The sequence below is a fragment of the Corvus kubaryi genome, unplaced genomic scaffold (assembly GCF_017639235.1).
Source record: "Corvus kubaryi isolate FWS band 111438036 unplaced genomic scaffold, C.kubaryi_AGA036_p1.0 75, whole genome shotgun sequence".
Taxonomy (NCBI): domain Eukaryota; kingdom Metazoa; phylum Chordata; class Aves; order Passeriformes; family Corvidae; genus Corvus; species Corvus kubaryi.
The window spans coordinates 516,145-538,378 of record NW_024582062.1 but is presented as its reverse complement, the minus strand read 5'-3'; the positions used below and the strand labels follow the sequence as shown (position 1 = coordinate 538,378).

General features: G+C 44.9%; 3 protein-coding genes across 3 annotated transcripts; all 3 read left to right on the top strand.

The window, feature by feature from the left end:
- The first annotated feature begins 5,323 nt into the window (after nt 1-5,323).
- LOC121675742 (C-type natriuretic peptide 1-like) lies at nt 5,324-7,540 on the top strand. The gene is made up of 2 exons (XM_042051426.1): nt 5,324-5,569; nt 6,480-7,540. The coding sequence occupies exons 1-2, from the start codon at nt 5,477-5,479 to the stop codon at nt 6,783-6,785; spliced, it is 399 nt and encodes a 132-aa protein (XP_041907360.1). The 5' UTR covers nt 5,324-5,476; the 3' UTR covers nt 6,786-7,540.
- Nucleotides 7,541-10,344: 2,804 nt separating this feature from the next.
- Nucleotides 10,345-10,985, top strand: LOC121675718 (natriuretic peptides A-like). Its single transcript, XM_042051380.1, is given in 2 exon segments — nt 10,345-10,447; nt 10,549-10,985. Coding segments are annotated over 2 exon segments (540 nt in total).
- A 3,979-nt stretch (nt 10,986-14,964) lies between these two features.
- Nucleotides 14,965-18,035, top strand: LOC121675741 (natriuretic peptides A-like). The gene is made up of 3 exons (XM_042051424.1): nt 14,965-15,312; nt 16,816-17,101; nt 17,334-18,035. The coding sequence occupies exons 1-3, from the start codon at nt 15,193-15,195 to the stop codon at nt 17,348-17,350; spliced, it is 423 nt and encodes a 140-aa protein (XP_041907358.1). The 5' UTR covers nt 14,965-15,192; the 3' UTR covers nt 17,351-18,035.
- Nucleotides 18,036-22,234: the final 4,199 nt, after the last annotated feature.

Below are 22,234 nucleotides of genomic sequence, written 5' to 3'. Positions count from 1 at the left end.
CAGTGGGTGATAAGAGCCACCACAGCCACACTGAGCTCCTGAGAGAGAGTGGCTTTTCTAAGCTCTGGATGAAGCTGCATCCTTCCCACTGCAGCTCACCCACCCAAGGCAAGAAGGGGCTCTCTGTTCATGTGCAGCCTAATATGCATCCACTGCAGAATTCCAGAATGGCCGCCCTGGCACAACCAATTGCTTGCAATGCTTGACATGAAGGATTTGCCTTCTAATCACAATAAGCAAGTGTGGGTACATCCAAGTGTGCAGTTGCACCTGAACCGATGAGAAGCATTGATGAAAAGGACCATAAATGTTAGCAGGAAAAAGAAGAATACATGCATGAATCCCAAACAAAAATCAGGGTAGCTTACCTCCCTGTTCTCAAAACACAGGGCCCAACCTACACCACTTTCTAGTAAGGCAAAGTCCACAAATCTGAGATATGTCAGAACTAATGGACAATTGGGATCCTGCTCTGGGAATACAAAATTGAGGTTATGTACCGTGCCACTCTCACAGGCTGAACAAAATCTGCTGAGGGTTTTGTGGAGGACAGGCTTTATGTAATGATCACATTTTTAGTTAGTTAGGTTATTTTTAGGTTCATGACCAGTCTGTTAGGGGAGGGAGAAGGGAAGTAAACAACCACTGCAACTTCTAGGACAGGTGCCATTTCATTCCTGTAGCTGTTTAGCCATTTCTAGAAATGGCTTCTCCTTCTGCACGCTCCACACTGACAAATGGCATGCAGCAATAAATAGCACAGTGGGATAGTATGACCTCTTGCCCCTTGATTTGGGTGCTTGGCAAGAAAACCTTGATCAATGGGCACTGGTGACACTATTCCCAGCTATGCCAGGATGAGCTGAGTTGCAAAGAAAAACCTGGAAAGTGTTATCCCAGATAAATTGCTTAAGAAATGTCCTCCCTACACCCATCTCTTCTTACACAAACTTACATTCTGCAAAATCCATTATGAGAGTCCAGATCAACATATCTAGTGCTGAACTAAACTCAGCCATTCATATGACACTCAAACTTTTAAATATCAGCACAACCATTCATATACCACACACATACCACGGGTCTTCTCAAGACATGACCACTCACACACACTTCCATGGCTAAACCCTGAAAAACAGCCACTCAGCCCCTTGTTGTAGTGCATGTACCATGTTTTTGATTATGAAGTAATCGTTTTATTGAAACCTCCCAGTGTCTGGTCTGTTTTCTCTGCTTTAAGCAGAAGTTGCTCTCGAACTTGAGGTATGTCCTCCACTCGCCAGGAGAGGTCACCACACACCTCAGTAACCAAGTGAAGAGCCCAGATGGGATCTCACAGGAGGGACCTTCTAGTTGGGCTGAGTAAATGTTCCAGCTCGAAACAACTGGGGATATATCATATCCATGCTGCTCACAAAGGGTTCTCTTTCTCTCTCCTGTCAGAGGTTAGGAAGTGCAGACTAGCACCACAAGTTTCCTGCGTGCAGCTGCTCCCACTGAAAGTCCCGCTTTTCTACAGTAAGGCAATAACATACAGACAAATTAGACTTCAGTTCAAACACCAAAGATGTCTCATAAAACACAGAAAATGAAAAACTTGGATTTTGAGCAGTTTAGTGAAAGATTAGCCTATGAATTTCTGAGATCCAACTTAAAGATCATGGGGAAGCAAGAATGGCTGCCACAGGACTACAAAGACCTACATGGCTTAGAACCACAGCGAACCTATGTTTCAGCTGGAGTGTGAGTATCTATTTACCCATGTAGACATTCCCACCTTTACAAAACAAGATGAACAGATGCTGTTCATTTTGCTAGAGATGAAGCTTAGCCAAAAAAAGAGTTTCAGGTGAGGATTTATGGAACATGAGTACTTCTTTAGGTCTCTGCCTCTCACCAGGGTCTGGTGCCATTGCTCTGAATTCCTCAGCTTGTTTCCTGTTTGTTTGAGGATCCGTTTTAGGATCCATGTTAGGCTCTCCCTTCCCTCACTGAAGCTTCCCTGTTGGGCTTCATTAGCATCAGAGGAATGTGATAAATGTGCCTAACAAACCTAAAATTAAAATTTTGCCATCAAAATCCAATGCTCCAGAACCACCTACAACCTGCTACTAAATGCCAGCCTGCTGCCCTCCTTGTCCTCAGGTGGCCTTGGCCCCTTCTTATGCCAAAGGGCTAGAGAGGAAAACATCCCCTCTTCATCCATTCAAAGAGATCATTGAGCATTAATTAGTGAGTACAGAACAGATCAAAGGCAAATACATCCTCAGGACCCCAGACCAGAGTAGTGCCAGCACTGACTCGGTCCCTTTACTGGCCTTTACCCTCCCACAGAAGGTGCTGTGGGACAGGAAGAGGAGACAGGACAGTGTGTAGTGGCCCTATGGGATGACCAGCCCACGAAGGAAGCTCCTTCCAAATTTCCTGATAGTGAAGGCTTGGTTTATTTCCCATGGATGGGCTATCTCAGACACCAGGAGATCCCAATTCCTCCCAGTCCCAGCCACTCCTAAGGCAAGGACCAAACTCTCCTCTGGATTGTGCTGGAGCAGATGCAGCCAATACATGTCAGCTGTACCTCAGGTGAGTGAGCTCAGTCTCTGTGCTCAGTCCCTTCTCAGGATGGAGAACTGCTGTTGCAGATCCCCCGTGTCCCCTCCTGCAGTTGGGCCCTGCTGTCAGCCCATCACCAAAGGCGAAGGCAGGGAAGTGCCAGAAGAGCACAGAGAGCTCCTGCAGCTGGGCACTGACCGCCCAGGCCTGCGCTCATGGTGACACCAGGCACTGAGCCTGCACAGTCCAGCTCCAGCCCCCTCAGGAGAGGGCAGGGGAGGGGGACACCAGGAAAGTGCTTGGAGACCACAGCTAAATGTTAATGTCTCAGTGAGGGGCTGCTTGTGCCAGCTTCCCTCATGGACTCAGCAATTCCACTGTGATGAAAGCGCTGCAGACACGTCACTGCCCTTTCAGCCAGCCAGGGAATGTTGGCCGGAGCAGCTGGGAAGGAGAGGGAGGCTAAAGGGGTCACGGAGCAAGGAAGGAGGAAGATGAGTTACTACAGCTGTGCTCTAATGATATCTACCTAAGCCTAGTTGATGTGCTATCAGTTTCAGAGCTCAGCTTCCTCATGGGATGAGGCAGGGATACCCCCAGAGGAATAGTTTGCCCAAATCCTACTCTTTAATCAGATTTCTGCTGATACAGGAGAAATATCTCAGGAAGCTTGGAAACAATTTATTGTTGGAGATGAGCAACACACATCAATCTGCTGCCTTCTTGAAACTTCCTTCCACCCTATATGAAGGATCTGCCATACAAAGGAACACTTCAAAAAGGGACACAAACCCATTTCCTACCTCCAAAATATTTTCTATTGTCCTCAGGGGTTCCTCCTTTCTTATAGGCTGACGACTGTGCTGAAGTCTCCGTCTTAGCTGCACCACCTCAGTGATAGATCTCTGTGAATATTCAGACACTGAGTTCAGTGCTAGTCTGAGCCCTGAGAAGATCTGGAATGTAAAGCAGACATTTGCTGGATGGCTTTCTAACTACATCTTGCCACTGCACCAAATCTGATCTGAACCCAGCTGTGGGCTACCTGGACCGAAGCTTCCCTTGCTGTCTGGGTTATGCAGCACTCTCTGAAACACACTCACATGGAGTGTCATTGTTTGAGGAGATGGAACATCCTTTTGTTGTGTTTATGGACAGCATTCTGCTGCAATCCATTAGGATGAGAGGCAATGACACAAATGGCAACAGGGAAAATTCCAAGTAGATATTAGTAAATCATTGTTTCTTGAAGGTTTTCAAAATTCAACTTGACAAGGCATTGAGAAATTTCATTTAAGTTGGCTCTGCTTTAGCACAAGATTGCACCACAGACCTCTAGAAGCCCTCTCCAGCCTTAATTATTCTTTTACCAACATAGTCATAGATGAGGACTGTGCTAGTGTATGAATGTCCAACAGTAACCAGAGAGACAATTCAGCAGAACCCCAAAACAACTTCAGAGATCTCAAGGTCCAGAAGATTTATTATCCACATTATGCAGACCTGTGACAAGCCAATCAAAGCAACAAAACAATTCTGGGCTTTTGCAGAGGAGAAAAGATGAACCTGAAACTGCCCCGACCTTTTCTTACAGCGTTGTTACCCTGTGAAATACACACCTCAAACCTCTGGGATGATGATTTCATTTACTAATAAGATTCATATCAAGTGTGGTTTTCACCAACATCAAAAACAAAAAAATCCCAACAATATAATAACATCAGACTTCCCTTTCCATCACAGAGGGATGTTTATGTCTCCTTACAACACCCATTTCTAGAGACACCTAAAATTATGCCTTAAACTGATCTGCACATGAAAAAAACATTGAAAACATTAAACCTGCTGGCACATCACAGAATTATTTTTTCCAAGCTTCCAGGACCAACAAGTTGATACTGAAGACTGGTTTGCAAGCTTTCAGTAACTCAAATATCAGACGAAAAATGCCAGATGGTCCTTACTTTCCATTTCCTTCATGTAGGTCCAGCTTGATGGCCTTTAACTCTGTGCATCACATGTGTGCAAAAAGGCCTTGAAAGGGCAAGATGTATTATTGCATACTCAGGAACATTTCAATTTTTCAGTGAAGCCAAATTTCAAGCCTGTTCTTCCTTTCAGACTGATTGTAGATTTAAAATAAATTGTGCACAATAGACTGAGAAAGATCATATAAGGGAACTATTTTAAGCTGGATCCAGGGAAAGAGGAATTTATTCCTCAACTTAAGCCTTGTAGAAGTTGTCTGTGCATGTCAGCCTGTTTTTGGCCACACTCACAGTCATTCAGGCCAGTAACTATTGCAACTTGTCATATTTTTCATACTTGGTTTTCCCTTCTTCTCCAAATCACACTCTTTCATCTCTTAAGTCAATAACATTATATTAATAAGTTATATTATTATGCTATAATATCATGTTATTATGCAATGACACTCATTTCTTACACAGCATGTTTTCTTAGCCCATCCCGCTGGTTTGGTGCTTCACAGTGACAAAGGAGCCAGGTGAATGTGTCATGGATACCATTCACTTCCTGTCTTACTTTATAGTTCTCTCATAATTATTTTTCTCTGGATGAAAAAGAAAGGTTTAGCGGTCAGCCCAAGCAACACTGAGCTGTTCTCACTCATGTACATCAGTGGCACCAAGACAGAAGAATGATGCTGCATTGCCTAAGTGGAAAATACTCCTTTAATTCACCATTAGGAAAGAGAACTATTTCCTCCCTCCTCCTCCTCCACCTCCTCCTCCTCCTAGGTCGATGAAAACACATCAAAACCTCAAACCAATCCTTGCACTAGCAGGAACTCAAAAGGTAGACTTGGGAGGGGTTGGAGGAAGATATAAATGCTGATAGCTGGAGACACAGAGCAACATTGAACTGGAGAGACTTAAGGGTAGAGGAATCAGAGACACCAAACATGAATCTGAAACTCCTTTTTTACCCTGGATTACTTCTGCTGCTCATTGTCAGTCAAAACCAGGCAGAGGCCAGATCCATTTCCAGCTTACAGGTAAGTGACTGGCTGCTCAATAGAGCTGAAAGAAGCTGATGCTTCTTTAGGATTTAGACACGTCATATGAGCTCTGTTTCTTCCAACCCCAGCTTAAAGAGACATCATAACAGCAGGAATGCTGAGATGGGCAGACACAGATTTATTAAACGGAGGAAGCTAAAGTCATTGATCACTGGATTTTAATTTCTAATCACATGAGGTAACTGAAAGGAAAATGTTTGGGGGGTTTTCCTGTGGTTTCAGTTAGGGGATTGTACATTTAGGGTCATCCTGTGACTGAGTGAAGCAATAAGCTTTGGGAGTAAAAGAAATTATTCTGGAAGGACTGTGATCTAAAACCCTAGAGCAGTCACCTGCATGCTCCTCCCTGAAGCCCCTGGTTTTAGCTGAAAAAGAAATGCAGGATCTCCTCCTCAGCTCAGTTGTGCTGCAATGCAGCCCCTGCTTATGACTACCAGGTGTAGAATATAAGAAAAAAGAAAGTGTGTATGTGTACCTATGTGTATTTGTTTGTGCAGGAATTCCAGGTCATTATAAAACACATTTCATTTACTGCACTAGGGAGCTGGCATTGCCACATATCAAGTAACCTCCCAGTGCGTAAAGAAATGTCTAACACAATCCTTCAGAACCAATTTCAGCATGTCTCCTGCCATTGCATTAATTCTCTTGGATATCAACTATTTTTTTCTTGTTCTTTATTCACAATTTTTTAGGCCTTTTTCAATTTTTTCATCATTTATCCCATATGCCCAGTTCCAGGAAAGACTTAACTGGCAGTCTGGCAGCTCAGACATATGTCCTCAAACTCAGCACTGAGTATGGCTTATATGGAAATAATGAGAGTTTCCAAAATCCCTCCTTCTCCTCTATTCCCTTTCTGCCTTCTACTCTTCCCTTTTTCCAGAGTCTGTCCAAATTGTTAGATGAGGACCTGGAGCATCCCCCGGTCTCAGAAGAGAGGGACCATGAGCAAGATGACCTGATCCCAGCAGGTGTCTTTGATCAGCAAGACACTGAACTCCAGTGGATCCAAAACACCAGGGACCAGCCCGAGAGCATGTCCATGGGTGATAGTGCAATCCGGAGATTCTTCAGCGACCTCCTGAGTTTATCCCGTAGATACCAAGGCAGAAGCAAAAAAGGCCTCTCCAGGGGCTGTTTTGGTGTCAGGCTAGACAGAATTGGGTCACTGAGTGGACTGGGATGCTGACTCTTCGCTATGGTAAGAGAAAGACAGAGGCTGCTGGTCTGTGTATTCATATATAACTTGCAGAAATATGCAAAAGAGCAGAGTTAATTCAACTTCAAGGAAATGGTGCCTTAAAGTAACTTTTACCCTCCTATCACAAACACAGTTTACTATTTCACTTTCCTCAGAAGTCACTGTCTTCAGATAGAGACTTAAAACCTGTGAATGCCACACCTCTGCTTTACCTGTTTTTCCTCCTTTCTCTGAGTCAGCTGTAAGCATTTCATCTTGTCTTAGAAGACCAGAGAGGTTTTTCACCAGCTCCTCAGGGATACTTGTTTCAATCCGAACAAACTCTAAGCAGAACAGTGGAGCTAAATCTGCCACTAGAACAGTAAGAAATCAGTTAACTTCCATGTGTGAAATCCTGTACAGTTCTCTTTCTATTACTTATTCCTCTTCTTTATTGACAGGACTGACTTCGGGGTTTCAAAGCACCTCTTGCCTTTTAGTGAGATATTCAGCTCTTTTTCATATTGGCCTCACCAATCCATCTACTACATGATGTACTGAGCAAATGCAGCCACCTCTCCCCTGACATACTTGGCCAACAGAACACACCTTTGCTGTACTGCCTGTTTGTATCAGTTATTTGTGAACATCTATCTGAAAATTAATTACAGAAAACTACATTTGTACTGTTTGTTTACTGAATGTATAAATAAACAAGTCTCATTATGTCACAGATAATAAACTGTTTTCCATAATGTAACGAATTTGCTTCAAGGTTTGCTGCGTGATTTGTTCATATTTCATTCCTGAAATAGAGCCTTAGTTTGCAGTTAGACACTAGAATTCAGGAGCATTTCAGAGGGCTGCTGTCTGGTGAATAGAGACCAAGATACAAAGCCCCAAGTCTCTGACCCACAGTTTGAACAAAGGGCAGCTCTCTTAGCAGACATCACCAGAAAGCAGTGACTCTGCATTTAGATCTGCCACTGACAGAGGAAAACAAATTTTTCTTAGCAGTAAATTTGGTTGGGGGTTTTTTTATTAAAAAAAAAGAAACAAAAAACCCCCAACCAAAAAAAAAATCCCAAATCTAACCCCAAAACAATGCTACCCTTCCTTGAAGGAAATTCAAAGGCACCCTGCTCTTCCATAGGCAGATCCAGGTATTTCAAAGCACTGAGAAGAAAACTGAAAAACATATCCTGAAGGCTGAAGGCTTCTTTTTTAAACATTTTTGGTTAGGTCTTATGTTCTTTGCTAGTTAATCTGTTTAAGTTAACTTTAATAACAAAGCAGCAGCAGCTGTGAAAATGCCCTGAAAAGATACTTGTTGCCATTTACATAGACAGCCCTGAGTACAAGTTCTCCAATGATGGACTAGTCCATAATGAATTTATTACATTCTGTATTGCCTTTCCTAAGAAAAAAATCACAAGAAAATTAAGATTTCCACCAATCAAATAAAGAATTAAAGTTCAGAATGAAAACTGTGTCATTCTTTCATCTTCCAGCATAATTCTATACCAATTGCTAGTCTATACATGGCTTAACACAAACTATTTACTTAGGCTAAGATGAAGCACACCTGCTCCCCCCTGCTTGGGGGAGCTTAACAGTAAGCATCCAGCTTTCTTAAGAGTCCCTCTTCAGGTGTGCTACTCCGGGGCTGGCCAAGGTGCAGCCCATGTGGTGGAAAGGTTAATCCACACAGCCCATGGACATCAGGGTGTCAAAAAATGTAGAGCCAGTATCTTGTGATAGCTGGTGCTAATGGGAAGGTAACAGCCTCCTTTCTAATAATTCTGAGTCTCAAACTTGTTCCCAGCTCCCAGTAACTCTAGAGCAGGGATGTTCTCACAGACATAAAGGCTTTTTACTGTTGAAATTTCACTGAAAACCCAGTGAAGGACAAGTGCTACCGAAGTTTATTTGCAGAAAAATAACAGAGGTCAGAGGAGGTTGAAGTCTGAGCTGTGAGCACTTGTGAACAGAATCCTACAGAAGATGAATAAGAAACAGATAAGAGTTGCAATTAGAGAGGTCGAGCTGGTAATGTGCCATCCCATCACCTGGCATTTTGTGGGAACATTTTAAAAAGGCACTTTTCTGAAAGCAAGAACAATTTATTTCACATAAAAGGCTCTATAATTAGATCCTCAGGACTGAAGCCAGGTGTGTTTGTACTTTAGGTAATTTGCTGAGTTCTATTAGCATTTAAATAATCAAAGCTAAGCTTTGAAGTGAGGATGCCAGTCAGATGGGGGAAGCTTATCTCTAACTGTGCCATTTCCATCTTTGCCAAGCAGCAGTGCGTGAATTTACAGACCAGGGTTACAGAAGTTGCTGAGGAGAAAAGCCTCCAATAAAAGTACTCCTACATGGAAAGAAATATACAGATATCTTTCTTAAATATGTGTGCTTTTGGGGTACCTGATTTTAAGTGATGTTAGGCAGCAATCAAGATTTGGTCTCATCCAAGACTCACTTCTGGCTAGCTTATTAACAGAGGCCCAGTTGTATTTATTCCCCTTGATCATCACACAGATCCTGTTCAGTCTCACTGCTTTATCCCTTTCCACTCCCATCTGTCTCCAGTACACACAAAATTGAGGATAATGCACATCCTCACCCAGACCTGCTTTCATTCTCTATCAACAATAACCCTCTCACCTGACATGATCTTCCTTCATTCAGGTACCATGCTTTCAAAACACACATCCCCTTTCTCTGCCAGGTTCTTCTTTGCTGTGTTGCTTTAAACAAACCCACTTGCCAATTGTTAAAACAGCTGGATGCAAAAATCACTGTCCCACACCAGTTGATATTGCTGGTTTCCTTCAATTCTAAGCAAAAGGACAGAAGGCAGAGGCTTAGTGAAATTGCTTTAATGTTACCCAGGCAGTGAATGAAAGAAAGGACCCTATCTGCTGTTCTGCCTCTTACAGAAGGAAGGGTTACAAAGGTAAGGGTTTGGTGACAATACCAGAGAACCATTATCAGAGGAACTTTCAAAGAAGGAAAATCTCCTAAACCCAAGTCTCAGGACACGGTCTACTCACATAGCACAAAAATTTGTATACAGAGAAGAAAAAGCTGTTATCCAAAGAGCTGCTGCAGACAGAGAAATGATCCATCCCTCAGCCCCTTGGAGGGCAAATCAACCCAGCTCTCAGCTCCTGTGTGTCTGAGACAGAGCAAACAGGCTGAAAGCGCAAGGTTCTTTTACTGCATCAACTTCAACCTAACAGTGATGGAGAGCGGAGGGAGAAGAAATCACTGGGAAAATAGGCGCTGCCAGGAGGGGAGATGACTAAGGGCAGTTCTCTCCCCCTGGAGCAATTGCTGCACTCAGAAGACCACCAGCTCCTGGAGGATGACCTGTGGGGGCAGCTGCAACCAGTTTCCTTATCGAAGCCAAAGGGCACAGTGCAGCACTTGGGCTCCTGCTGGTGGGATCTCGCAGGAGGCAGCTGAGCTCCCTCCAGGGGGCAGAGTGCGGATATAAGGAGGGGCATCCAATGGCAAGGAAGCAATACAGTATCGAGATGATGATAGGGATAGGGGTAAGATGCAGCTCCCGGCTCTCTGCTGCGTGGCCTCGCTGCTGCAGCTCGTTATGCCGTGGGCAGGGGAGCAGGCGGCCGGTGAGGAGCTCAGTGCTGAGCTGCGGTTCCTGCAGACACCGGGGCCGGGACTCCCAAGGCAGCCACCCGCACCCGTCCCGCCGGGGCGAAGCGACAGGAGCGGGGCTCCCTATCCCTCCTCTCCTCCCCTCTCCAGGACTTCCTGGAGTCGCTACGGCAGCTCTGGGAAGGGGAAGGGGAACCGAGCCCGGGAGACGAGCCGGTGGCCGGGGCCGAGGACGGCGGCTCCGAGTGGGAGCTCTCGAGGGGCGGAGAGCGGCCGGGCGGGGATTCCGGTCCTGGCCCTAGACCTCCTCAGCTGGCGGAGGGATAGAGCCAGTGGAAGAGCCTCCTGTCCTCCCTCAGACGGAAGCACTTTTCCTACTGCTTTGGGACGAAGATGGAGAGGACCGGCGAGCAGACGGGGCTGGGATGCGACCAACACAAACCCCGTAGATGCCGGAGCAGGGCAGGCCGGGGCAGCCGCCGGGAGCTGCCGCTGTCCCCGGCTGAAAGCCTCGGAGCGGCTTCTCCCGCAGCTCTCTGCGCTTCTTTTACAGGTTTCTGGAGCAGATGGAGAAGCTGAAGCCGGGACCGGCTGCAAGAGCTTCCTGAGTCTCCAGGCCAGTGTTCAGCAGCCACACCACCAGGCTGCACTTGGACACGCCACGGCAGTGGGGTACGGAGCAATAAACTTTTTACAAAGCCTACACTGCCTTTTTTGAGTGGGGCTTTTTTTCGGTCACGGTTTAGCAAATGGTCAGAGGATACAGAAATCCCCTCCAAAGCGCTCCTCTCCCTCTGCTCTAAGGGCTCGGTCCTGACCCTGGCCAGAACATCCCACCCGTTCTGGACAAGCCTTTTGCTGGAAGGTCGCAGCAGCAGGAAGGATGGTAGTTGCATCCTTCCACGACTATGTCAGTAACCCTCCACGCTGTACTGAAGTGGCACTGCCAGGCACCGCTGCCAGCTCTGGGACCGTGGCAGGGGATGCCTTTCCCGATGGCTTCACTGCTGCTACCAGAGAATCCTCCCCGGAGGTGGGCACTGGGGCTCGGGGTTAACTCCAGGTAGTGTCCTACACACGCCCCTGTGCCATGGGCTAAGCCGCTGGTATCAGTGCCAGGCTTGGCACGGCAGACCGGCATGGGGTGACCTCTAAGGACAGAGGGGCTCCATCGCTTTGAAAATACACCTGGCAGTGGCTGCCGGTGCAGGCGAAGGGCCGCAAGGGCTTCAGCACCCGGGACAGACGCCAATGGCCCGGCACGCCGAGCGCCGGCCCCGCCGGGCTCCCCCCGCCTGCCCGGGGCTCCCTGTAGCCTGCACTGAGCCTGGAAAGTCCAGCAAAGGAAGGGGCAGCCGCAACACAGAGATAATATATCCCGATCACGAGGAGAAACAATCCGTGTTTAGGGTGAAAATTGATTTCTCCCCTTGGAAAAAGTGAGGCACCACTTAATGGCAGTATGGCCACTCCAGACATTTTTACATTTTTACATTTCTGTTTTGATTTTTGTCTGATGGCCTGATCTCTTCATTTCCTTCTCAATCTAACTAAAGTGGAGAGAAAGAGAACCTAGGGTGGGGTGTGGCATAGTTTTGTCAAAGGTTTTGTCACTGGGAGATGAAAGAAATACAAATCCAGCCTCTTCCTCAGGACAGGAGATTCCGTACAACCAGCTCACACTCTTCAGCGCGGAATGGCAGTAGAAGAATGGACATCACTGGAAGGATGTGCAGCAGGTCAGGGCAGCACTTAGGGCAGGTCTATCCATCAGCAGATGGAACCCACATGGCACCAGCCCCCAGGTTTACAGTCCTTAGCCCTACAGGGCTGGAAAACAAGGACATAAAAAACAAGGACATAGAATCATCTTGCTGGGGAAGGGGCAGTGTGACCTCAGCTGAGCTCTGTCCATCCTCCTCATCACAGGATCCATGCACAGGCTGCCAGCAGCACCCTTGGTACTCTCCCTCTCTGATCTGAGCAACCAGAGCTGCTCTAATGGAGCCTCATGTCCTCACACCTCCCATCCCATACCCTGGGATACAGAGAAAATGTGCCAGATTCCCAGCCCTAAAACCATCCACAGTAAGCTTTTTAGAAGAACCTGCTGCCCTGTTAAGGCAGACATTTTACTAGGGAAATGCCCAGCTGAGCATGGGCAATGCCTAGATCTTGACTCTCCACTGCTGGGCTATAAAGCCTAAAGTTCATATTAATTTACCAGGGTGATGACACTGAGATAAACAAACGAGTTTTATAGCTTTAACAATGATGAGCTGAGTTCTGACACTTCACACCCCATTTGCTTTGGCAGAACTGCAAGATGGATAATTGCGGGCAGAATTTGGCTGTGAAAATACAACAGCTACTGTGACAGGCAGCCATTTTATCCCATCTCTACACTTCACTACATTGTACATGAAATAAAGCACAAAAGCTCCCTGTCTTAGAAAAGTACTGTTGAGGCTGAAGTCATGCTGCGGTATCTCATTTATCTGCCATGGAACACAGAAGATGAAAAGGAACAAACCAGTAAAGAATGGAGTATCTCAGGGTCTGACTTAATGACTAAAATCCTGGAAAATTAGATTGTTTCACAGGGGCAGGTCACTCAAAGCAAAATATTTCACATCTGAGATTAATATTGTGTCCCTCAATTTCTTGCTGCTGGGTTTGTGCCCCAGGGGCTGCTGTACAAAAAAAAACAGACACAAAGGAAAACTCAGAGCAAGCTACAAAATGTTTTTGTACAGAGAGAGCACTAGAGAATACTTAGTGCATGGGGGGATGTGAAAGGAAAAAAACAAAAACCACAACAATAACAGATTCTAATTATCTTAAATTGAAGACTCAAAATTAATGAATAATTCTGGTTTATCTTCTCCCACTTTTGCAGTTTACAAAACAAAGTTACACCTTGGCACAAACAAGCATGCACTCACCAAGAGCAGCAGAAAGAGAATACTTGTTGCTAATTAATTAATTAATTATACAGACACTGCAGTATAAAGTGTTAATTAAAAAAAAGAAGCTGTCAGGATGTTAGTTCTTTTTTAAAAGCACAAAATAAGAAAGTGTTGGAGCACACAATAATAGAAAAAACTAGTATTGCCTCCATGTTCTGAAAAAATAAAGCATTGAAAAAAAATAGAGAGAGCTTTTATAATAAAGGGCTTCATCAGAACATACACAGAGTTGGGCTGACTTCAGGCTATATTAGGAAAAAGTAGCATTTGAGCGTGACTTCACAACCTTGAGAATGTCCGTTCTAGTATAATTTTGGTAGCTGATCATGTGAACAGTACGTGCACATGTTTGTACACAAACATCATGTTAGACATTTAAGACATGAGAAATACTTTATCATTCTATTATTATTTTGAAAGTGTACTCAGGAGATTCTTTCAAGATTTATGTTCATATGAAGAGTCAACAAATTATTACTAGACTGACATTCAACTTATACATTTGCTGCTGTTTCAATTTAAAGTAACAAGAAACATTAGGAAAATGCAAGAAAAGCCATTGCTTCATGATTTAGAACTCTCTTGCATTTCTGTAAAAAGATTAATTTTTAGTTGTACTATATGCACAAAGACACCAATGGAAGAGGAATTTGAAGCAATTCTGTACTTTTGTAATTTCTCATTTAAGAATAGGCAGTTTCTAGCTAATTTTATGACATTTAGCACTTAAAGAAACAAATACTTTTTGTTTTTAATATACATATATAAAATATAAAGATTTTTAACTCCTCACAAAACACACATACACACAAATTCATCCATTCTTCCTTTGGGACAGATTCTGATACCTTTCTGAATAACACCAAAAGCCATCTATTTAAGTTCTCATCGAGCAAGTTTCTTTCTTGTATAAAAGTAAAATAAGATTCTTGCTGAATCTGGCTGCCTGTTTTTAAAATTTTATTGATGCAGGGTCAAGCCTTACCATCGATGCTTAAAGAAATCCCACTATTTAAACATTTGGCTGTTAATAAACACTAGTGTTTTCCAGTGGTGCCGAAGCCGATTGTCGCAGAGGGCTGGAGGCACTCGCTGTCCCCACAGTCAGTCTGCACTGAGGTGCAGATCGAGGTGCTGCTCTTGTTGGTAGCACACAAAGCCTCAGTGGTGAAATCCCTTCAATTGTAATAGGAAAAGAGAAGTGGCCCAAATCTGGGATTTTCAGCCCAGTCTGTGGTATGTGGTGGCCGCGCATATTCCATATATAGAAGGAAAGTGTGCACAGTACTTCAGGTGTCCTAAAAGTCGATTCATCTTCGTGCTTGACTCTTCACCAAATACTCATCTGAAAGCCTGTTGTTTCCCCTCTAAAAGGCAATTTCCTTATGGAAATCTAACTGAGCAAAGTTTAGAGCAGTTTCGGGATTGTTTCCCATCTCTGTAAATCTGACCATAGGGGTCTCTTGAAAGAGAATTGCTAAGAATTTCCAACTGGACTATGTAATCACAGCGCCTGGTATCTAGAGGAGGGGGAGTGACATGAAATCACTGACTTGTGACATACATTCCTCAGCAATAGCAGCTGCTGCCTAATGACAGCTAATAAAGGGAATCTTCCCTTGACAGAGCTGCATGCCTACAGTGGGACTGGAATGTGCCCAAGATAAACCCACTGATAACCTAGGAAGCAGGGATCACCCAAAGAGTATAAAAGACAAGCTTCAGAAGAGAGACAACAGGAGAAGGAAGAGAGAGACTTGAAGGGACATCTCAGAAGAAACAGCTTGAACTTCCCTATTCCCAGTGAAATCGGCGCCATGGACACTAAGGGCTCATTTTTCTATGGCTTCCTCTTGCTGCTGCTCATCCAGCTCCAGTCCAGCAGTGCCAATCCTATCTACAGCTTCAGCCCTGCCGAGGAACTGGCCAGCATGGAGGTGAGGACCTCATTTAAAAGGTTAAACTTTTGGGGCGGTTAGCAGAGTGTGAGGTGATGCTTTGCCTTCCTTTTGCATGATCAGACCCCAATAACCACATCAGCCATCCATGCTGGGGGACAAAGCCTCAGCTCTTCAAAGGGGTTCAGAGAAGCTCTGTAGGGCAATATTCTCCCGTGTTGAGTTTACCGAAGCTCCTAGGCAGTAGTGGGAATCAAAACTGATGTTGTAGGATGTCTTCTTTGGGGTTTTGGTTCTTTTTCTTTCAAAGATACATCTTCCTGGGAGCAAAGTTCCAGGAAAGGAAAAAATCATCAGAGTAGCTCCATGAGAACAAATAGAAAACTTTGATGTGGGGTCCTGTCTATCCCACTAAATGGCAGAATAGTGACGCAGGGCAGCCATATGGCTCTAGCTTTGTGAATTTGAGAGATCTGGTTGCATACAGATGAACAATGAGGCTGTAAAGAGGGGCAACCAAAGACAAACTTTTAGAAATATTACTAGAAGAATAACAATCATTTAGTGTGGCTCATCCAGAAAAGCTTCCAGAGTTATAAAATTACCAGCTAAGAATTTTAATGAATAATAGAGAAAATCCATTGTTATAGCACAGTACAAGCTTGAGACTCTGATGGAATCTAAAAGCTCAAACCTTTCCTTGGGCTGGTACCAGTGACCAGCTTCTCAAAGCTGTTCTCAGGCCCTAAGAACAAACTCCCTGAGCTGGTAAGGACAGTTGAAGATCAAACCGCCTCTGGGCTGTTTCCAGCAGCCGGAAAGAGTGGTTTCCAAATGCCTTCACTCTCGGGCAAGCCATAAGGCTCATTCCTCTCTATTCAAATTCTACAGATGGGCAATTACATTCCTCTGATTGGTTGAGCTGCCCTTGAGGAGGTTATCTGAACCCAGTTACACAAAGCTTTACAAATTACAAAAAAATGGTACCCAGGAAGTAATCACACAGCAGGTGTGAATTTACCATACAGGTATTTTCAGTTACTTTAAGGAGCAGCAATCCTGTAACCCCTGGGGCAGAGATTAGTGAAAACACCAAGAGCTTCTCCAAGTGATGTCCATTGAGATAGCCAGGGGTGACAAAGCAGCAACTTCTGAGAACGTGGGAGTGGGCTATGTGGCTAGAGGTTCTCTCAGACTGTGTACCACTGGTGGGCTGAGTGGTATCTCCCTGTGCAACCCACATATTGCATTTTCTTCTCTGCCAAGATATCTTCTAACCTTGCCAGTAAGATACACATGGTGGCAAGCAGCTTCATTCAGTTCACTAGCTGAAGCTATATCTTCCCATAGATGGAATTACTGTGAACAGGGATATAATGCAGAGGACAGAGCCCAACGACCACTAGTAAGGCTGGGATCCAACCTGTCAGTCTCTCTAGAGCGGCCTATGGGACCATCGATGAATGCAGAACAGAATGACTGGAAGAGTTAGCAAATGACCACAAAACAAGGAGTTTTATTAATTTAATCCTTCTCTTATAGGCTCTGCTGGAAAGACTGGAGGATAAGTTTGCAATGATCGAAGCCCTGGAGTCCAATCCTGACCTGCAAGAACGCAAAACCCAGGAGGAGATCCTGTCGGAACTCGTCGATGACAGTGACAACCAGAAGGCTGAACGCAGGCTTGTACCCAACACCCCTCCGTCCTACAGGGACCCCTTCCTCAAGAGACTGAGGGGGCTGCAGATGCCCAGGATGATGAGAGATTCTGGCTGTTTTGGGAGGAGGATTGATCGGATCGGCTCCCTGAGTGGGATGGGTTGCAACGGTGAGTCTTGTCTAAGCCATTTCACTGAATAGCACAGACCACATCCATGCCATGGGATAGGGGAGGAGCAGCTTCTCATTTAAGTCTTTAAGAAGACACAGTCTGAGAATGGAATTAATTTAAGCCTAGTATTTAAGGTAGTACTGGTTTTTTAAAAGCACTGCTGACAATGGTGACACGTACCAAGACAGAAACAGATTCTAGTAACATTTATTTCATGTTTGGCTTGCAGGTTCCCGGAGAAATTAGGATCAACCTCCCTATCTCCTGCTCTGAAGAATGCTTTACAGTACCCCTTCCTCCCAAGATGAAAGCCAGATTCTTTCTAAGTTCCTCCACAGAAAGTTATTCCTATTTTTATTTATTTATTTATTTATTTATTTGATGTTTTTTTAAGAACATTTCTTACGCTAGCACTGAAAGACCATCTTTAAATAAAACTAACACATTAGACATCTGTGCTGGACCTCTCTCCTGTCTGTTGCATTAAATTTTCTTGTATTTTCCTAAAGTCAAAATCTTAAGTTTTATTGGTATTCTGGTACCCACAAGCCTGGATCTTACATGAGACAGAAAAAGCATGAACTTGGTAAAAATGAAAATGAGTTTTTCACGAGAGGCTCTCCCTCTGTACTAAGAAATGCTAACAGATTAGCAGAAAAAAAAAAAACTTGCTTAACATTGAAAGACCATAATGAGTCTTTCTATAGACAGGGTTTCAGTAATAAGAGAGTCCTTTTGCTGGTTTTGATTATTTGGTCATGGGAACTGCCATAAATGCCTCATGTAAGCAAAATTTACATGAAAAGAAATAAGAAAAATCATAACACTCCACAAGTTTCAAGATAACCAGAGGGAGGAAAGGGAATTCATTGTATATGCTTTCTAGCAGTGACCAAATAAAGGTTACGAGCATCAACAGAAAGATACATTATTAACTGTGTCTTGTCTCACTCTGCATATGGCTGAGATGCTGATTCCAAGAATTTCTTGAAGGCTCTTCAAAGGGTTTGAATACTATCATGATATTCCTCGTGGGCAGGTGGGATCACTCAACTACAAAGCAGCTTGTACAGAACATTTATCACTTTCTGGGAATGGCCCCTCACAAAGCTGTTCTAACATGGCTAATGGGAACACTGGGAGCCTGATTAAGGTTTACTTAACCTTAGTTGCTAGATTTTACTAACTAGGAGCTGAATTTGACCCAAAACATATTCTAGCACCCCAACAAAGAAGTTAATATTGCCAAAACCACATTCAGTCAGCATCCCAAGGAACAAAGAGCTCGGATCCCCATGTGAGCCCCGGCAATGGCATCATGCCCAGCTAAACACAACTGTCCTGTGATTGACTGCATGTACTGCTAGGAACTGTGTTATTTTGAGCACCTCATGAGTCTCATTCCCAGAATCTCAGTGCATTCCCAGTCTCATTCCCATGTACCTGAGTATCCTGGAAAGCTTGTTCAGGGCTTAAGAAGGCAGCACCAGGACAGACTCAGCTGAAACAGTCCAATTCTGATTTTGCTTATGCAAATGCACATGGGAACAGAAATACTACCCGGTGAGGATAAGGTATTGGAAGGCAGGTGTTCCAGAGCTGCTGACAAGAGCTCTCAGGGACCACAGCTCCAGGGAAAGGGTAAATTCAAGTGCACACCCCTCCTGCACAGGGCCAGTCACAGCTAAGGCTGCTGCAACACTTGATTAGGGCTCATGTCACACATCACGTTTCTGACAAGCCACCCTCCCAGTCACTCCCTGCACTGCTGACAGGGCCTCCAAGAGGGATCTGTGTGCTCCACATCGGGCCTTGTGATTCTTTCCTAGCAAATAAGGGCAGAAGTCTAATCTGAGGGAATAATTTTTCTCCACTCCAACAGGAAACCACAGTGTGATACATATCCTCTCCTTCCAGCGGCACCAGCTACAGGTAAAATACTTTGTGGAATAGTGTCCACACAAGTATCCCTGACAGGAGAATAAATTCCCAGGTTAAGATTCCCAGCAGCATGCATGAGACATCTCTGCAGTAAACGCTACAGTGACTTTGCATTTACTCAATTTCACCGATCAAGGGGGTGTGAAGTCACACTTTGGGGAGCCCTTGTGGGGACAACGGGGCTTTGTATTCTAAAAAGGCTTTCCAAACACACCTACTGCAGCACAGTGGGAACATGCAGGTGGATCCCTCCAAACCAGCAATGGGCAACAGCCTAACTTCCCCTGTGCTGCTGAAAGTAAAAACAATCCACATACTTTTAACAACAGCTCTTGCTGGAACTGGATTTTACCCAGTCAAGCACAACTTCCACAGACACTGTAAACTGTCCCTCCCTGTCAGCCCCTCAAGGCACAAAACACTGATTAGTTCAGTGGAATGTGCTAAAAATGGCAAGAAGAGGCAATGCTGCCTGACCTAAAGCCAGATGGGTCCAGTATTAGCAGCAAGCCAGTTTCTGGTGGAACAAGTCTGTATTGGCTTGCAGACAGTATGTTAATAGACCCCGTGGTCTGGGAGAACTTAATTGAGGGTAAGCAGTCGAGGAAAAAAGCATCTCTGACTGGATTTTTACTGCTACTCCAATACACACACTGAGCAGTAAAGCACCCTCAGGGAAATCTCACAGCCAGGTCAGAATAGTGCTGCACTCAGGAGCAAGCACTTCGAAAAGCTGAATGGGAGAAACTCGACACTAATCAGCTCTACAAGCAAAGAACATCACCCCCAACGACAGGCAAAGCTGCCACTGTTGCTGTGAGAGCTGGATCAGAGAGAGCAGGGAACAATCTTGGGTTCGAACAGCCATCATATAAATGAAGAAATACCCCAGTGGTACCAGGGAAGGACCAAGCTAACACCCTCCACACAGCTATAATGACATTTGCCACCTCCTGCCCTGCCAGACTTCATTCCAACTTCCTGACAGCGTTTGGCAGTACCCTTGACTGGCAGTGCATAATTCAGCAGCTTGCTTTCCTTTGGACTCTGAAACACAGTAATTCCACTGGCGTGCTCCATGCACTCTGTAAGGCATGAGCCTTGTTTGGAATAGGGGTCTGCTTGGTGTGGGGTATACTTGCAAATTAGATTTGATGGTTTCTTTGCCCCTCAGACACTGCACTATCCCTATCCAGTTTCCCACTAAACAAAATGCTTCCACTGAAATCCAAGTTGGCAGGCAATAATACTAAGAGGAGCTGTCAGCACTGCTTGGTTTCTCTAAGAAATCATATGTGAACTACAGGGCACACACCCTCTGCTGCTGCAGGGAGATGTGGAGCTGTGCCCATTCACATCCCAATCTGGCCACAGCCAGCTTGCTTGACTTACTTACCCTGAATCTTGGCCCCTAAAGGCCAAGATTTGCTGATTGACATCTGCTTGATAAGTGTGTCCCACACTTTTATGTGGGAAAGAAGGAAGATTTGTAAGACCTTCCCCCTCCATTCCCATCTCCTGACTGCTCTCTTGGAAAACCAGCACAATCCTGTACAGAAAATGCAGAGTGGGGAGAAGGGGAAGTTTATGAAAACAGAAGGTGGTGGGAAGGCAGCTAGAGTCAGGCCTGCTATGCTGGGAATGGGGAGGATAGAAAAGAAAGATAAAACTGGTGTGGTAATTCCGCCATTCCAGAGATATTCTCTAGTATAGGCATCAAAGAGCTGCTGGGGGAGCCAACAAAGGTCTCAACGTTGTCATGTCTTATCTGTTAGTCATGAATTTTCAACACAATATTGTTTTCTACTGAAACAGGCATATATGGGTTCCAGTCTCTGCTCCAAATGCTTAAAGGATCAGTAAGATGTGTGTTAAACCATACATAGCCCATATAGCAATTGAAACAGCCTGAAGAAAAGGACACCCTGCTCACTTTTAAACCGTGATCTCAACGTCCGAACCTCACCGACCGACTCCCCTCCCTTCCCAGACAGTGGTGGAGCTCACTGCCGTCTCATCCCAGCTCCCACTAAGCCTTTTCACACACAGCATTTGAACAAACAGTGGATGCAGAGGAGACCGAGTGTATCCCACCACCGCTGGAAAGCCCTTCAGCGCCCTGGACAAGAAGAGCAGCTTCACTCTCTCCCTACATCCCTGCACAGACAAAGCTCTGGGCAGACATCCTCTGTTCCTTCCAGTGCATGTTGCACGATGCACACCTAGGAATGCCCTTGCCTGTATGGGAATGTACATGCCTGTATGGGAATGCACATACACTGAAGAGGCAGCTTGTATCCTGCTAGCAAAGCAAAAATTTAAAAAATAGTAATAACCTCACTGAACACCACTAAATTTTCCTGCTAGAGCCCCAGTGTGCCGTTACAGGGACAGTGACACATGGTTGGATTCAATGAGTCTATAAACCTCTCCCATTCCCTCCTGCATTTATGATCAAAGGCAGAAGAGAGCTGAAGCAGAGTTGCCCAGTCCTTTCTCCTGATGACTCCTTCCTACCCTTGCTATGTATCCTTCCTATTCCTTGCTTAGTTAAGACCACTGTGGCACTTGTTTAGCTCCCCAAACCAGATTTTCCGCCACTCCCTCCCAAGAGATGGTTTTACCTATCTCAGGCTTTCCTTGGCATTACATACCCACCAAGGGAGTGCCAGAGGGCAGGAGCCAGACAAGTTGCTGGCTAACTCTGTGCTAGAGTGCCTCAGAGAGTTACTATGTGCATCCTGTACAACACAGCCCCTGATCCACAGAAACACAGAAAGGCAGTGAGCTTTTTGGGTCACATATTTCTACAGTGCACAAAGACTGTACTTACATGTTTGGCTTGTAAGCATGTGATGAAAGCTCAAAAAATGTGATAAATTCTTTTCTGTAAGGCAGACGGCAGGACAAAGTAGGAAAGATAGCCACAAACTGAATAAACATTAAAGATGAAATTAACATCTTTCACACCCTGGAGAAGCCAGCTATAAAACAAGAGGTGTCACATTGTACTCTAAACTTCTGTCATTAACTTACTGGGAGGAAGGTGAGTTCTCAGGTAAGAAAAGCAGCACAATGTGCACAATTTAGCTACCTATCAAACATGGCAATTCTCTCCTTTGAAACAGCTGTTGTGAGAGAATGTAGAACTACAGTGGTCATAACCTAAAGGATCACAGCCCTTCCCCT

What these genes read in the sequence shown, in the direction of transcription:
- LOC121675741 (XM_042051424.1), top strand. Translation starts at nt 15,193, where the DNA reads ATGGACACTAAGGGCTCATTTTTCTATGGCTTCCTCTTGCTGCTGCTC. An exon ending in AGGAACTGGCCAGCATGGAG is followed by an intron (nt 15,313 to 16,815) that starts GTGAGGACCTCA and finishes CTTCTCTTATAG; the next exon opens with GCTCTGCTGGAAAGACTGGA.
- LOC121675742 (XM_042051426.1), top strand. Translation starts at nt 5,477, where the DNA reads ATGAATCTGAAACTCCTTTTTTACCCTGGATTACTTCTGCTGCTCATT. An exon ending in GATCCATTTCCAGCTTACAG is followed by an intron (nt 5,570 to 6,479) that starts GTAAGTGACTGG and finishes CCCTTTTTCCAG; the next exon opens with AGTCTGTCCAAATTGTTAGA.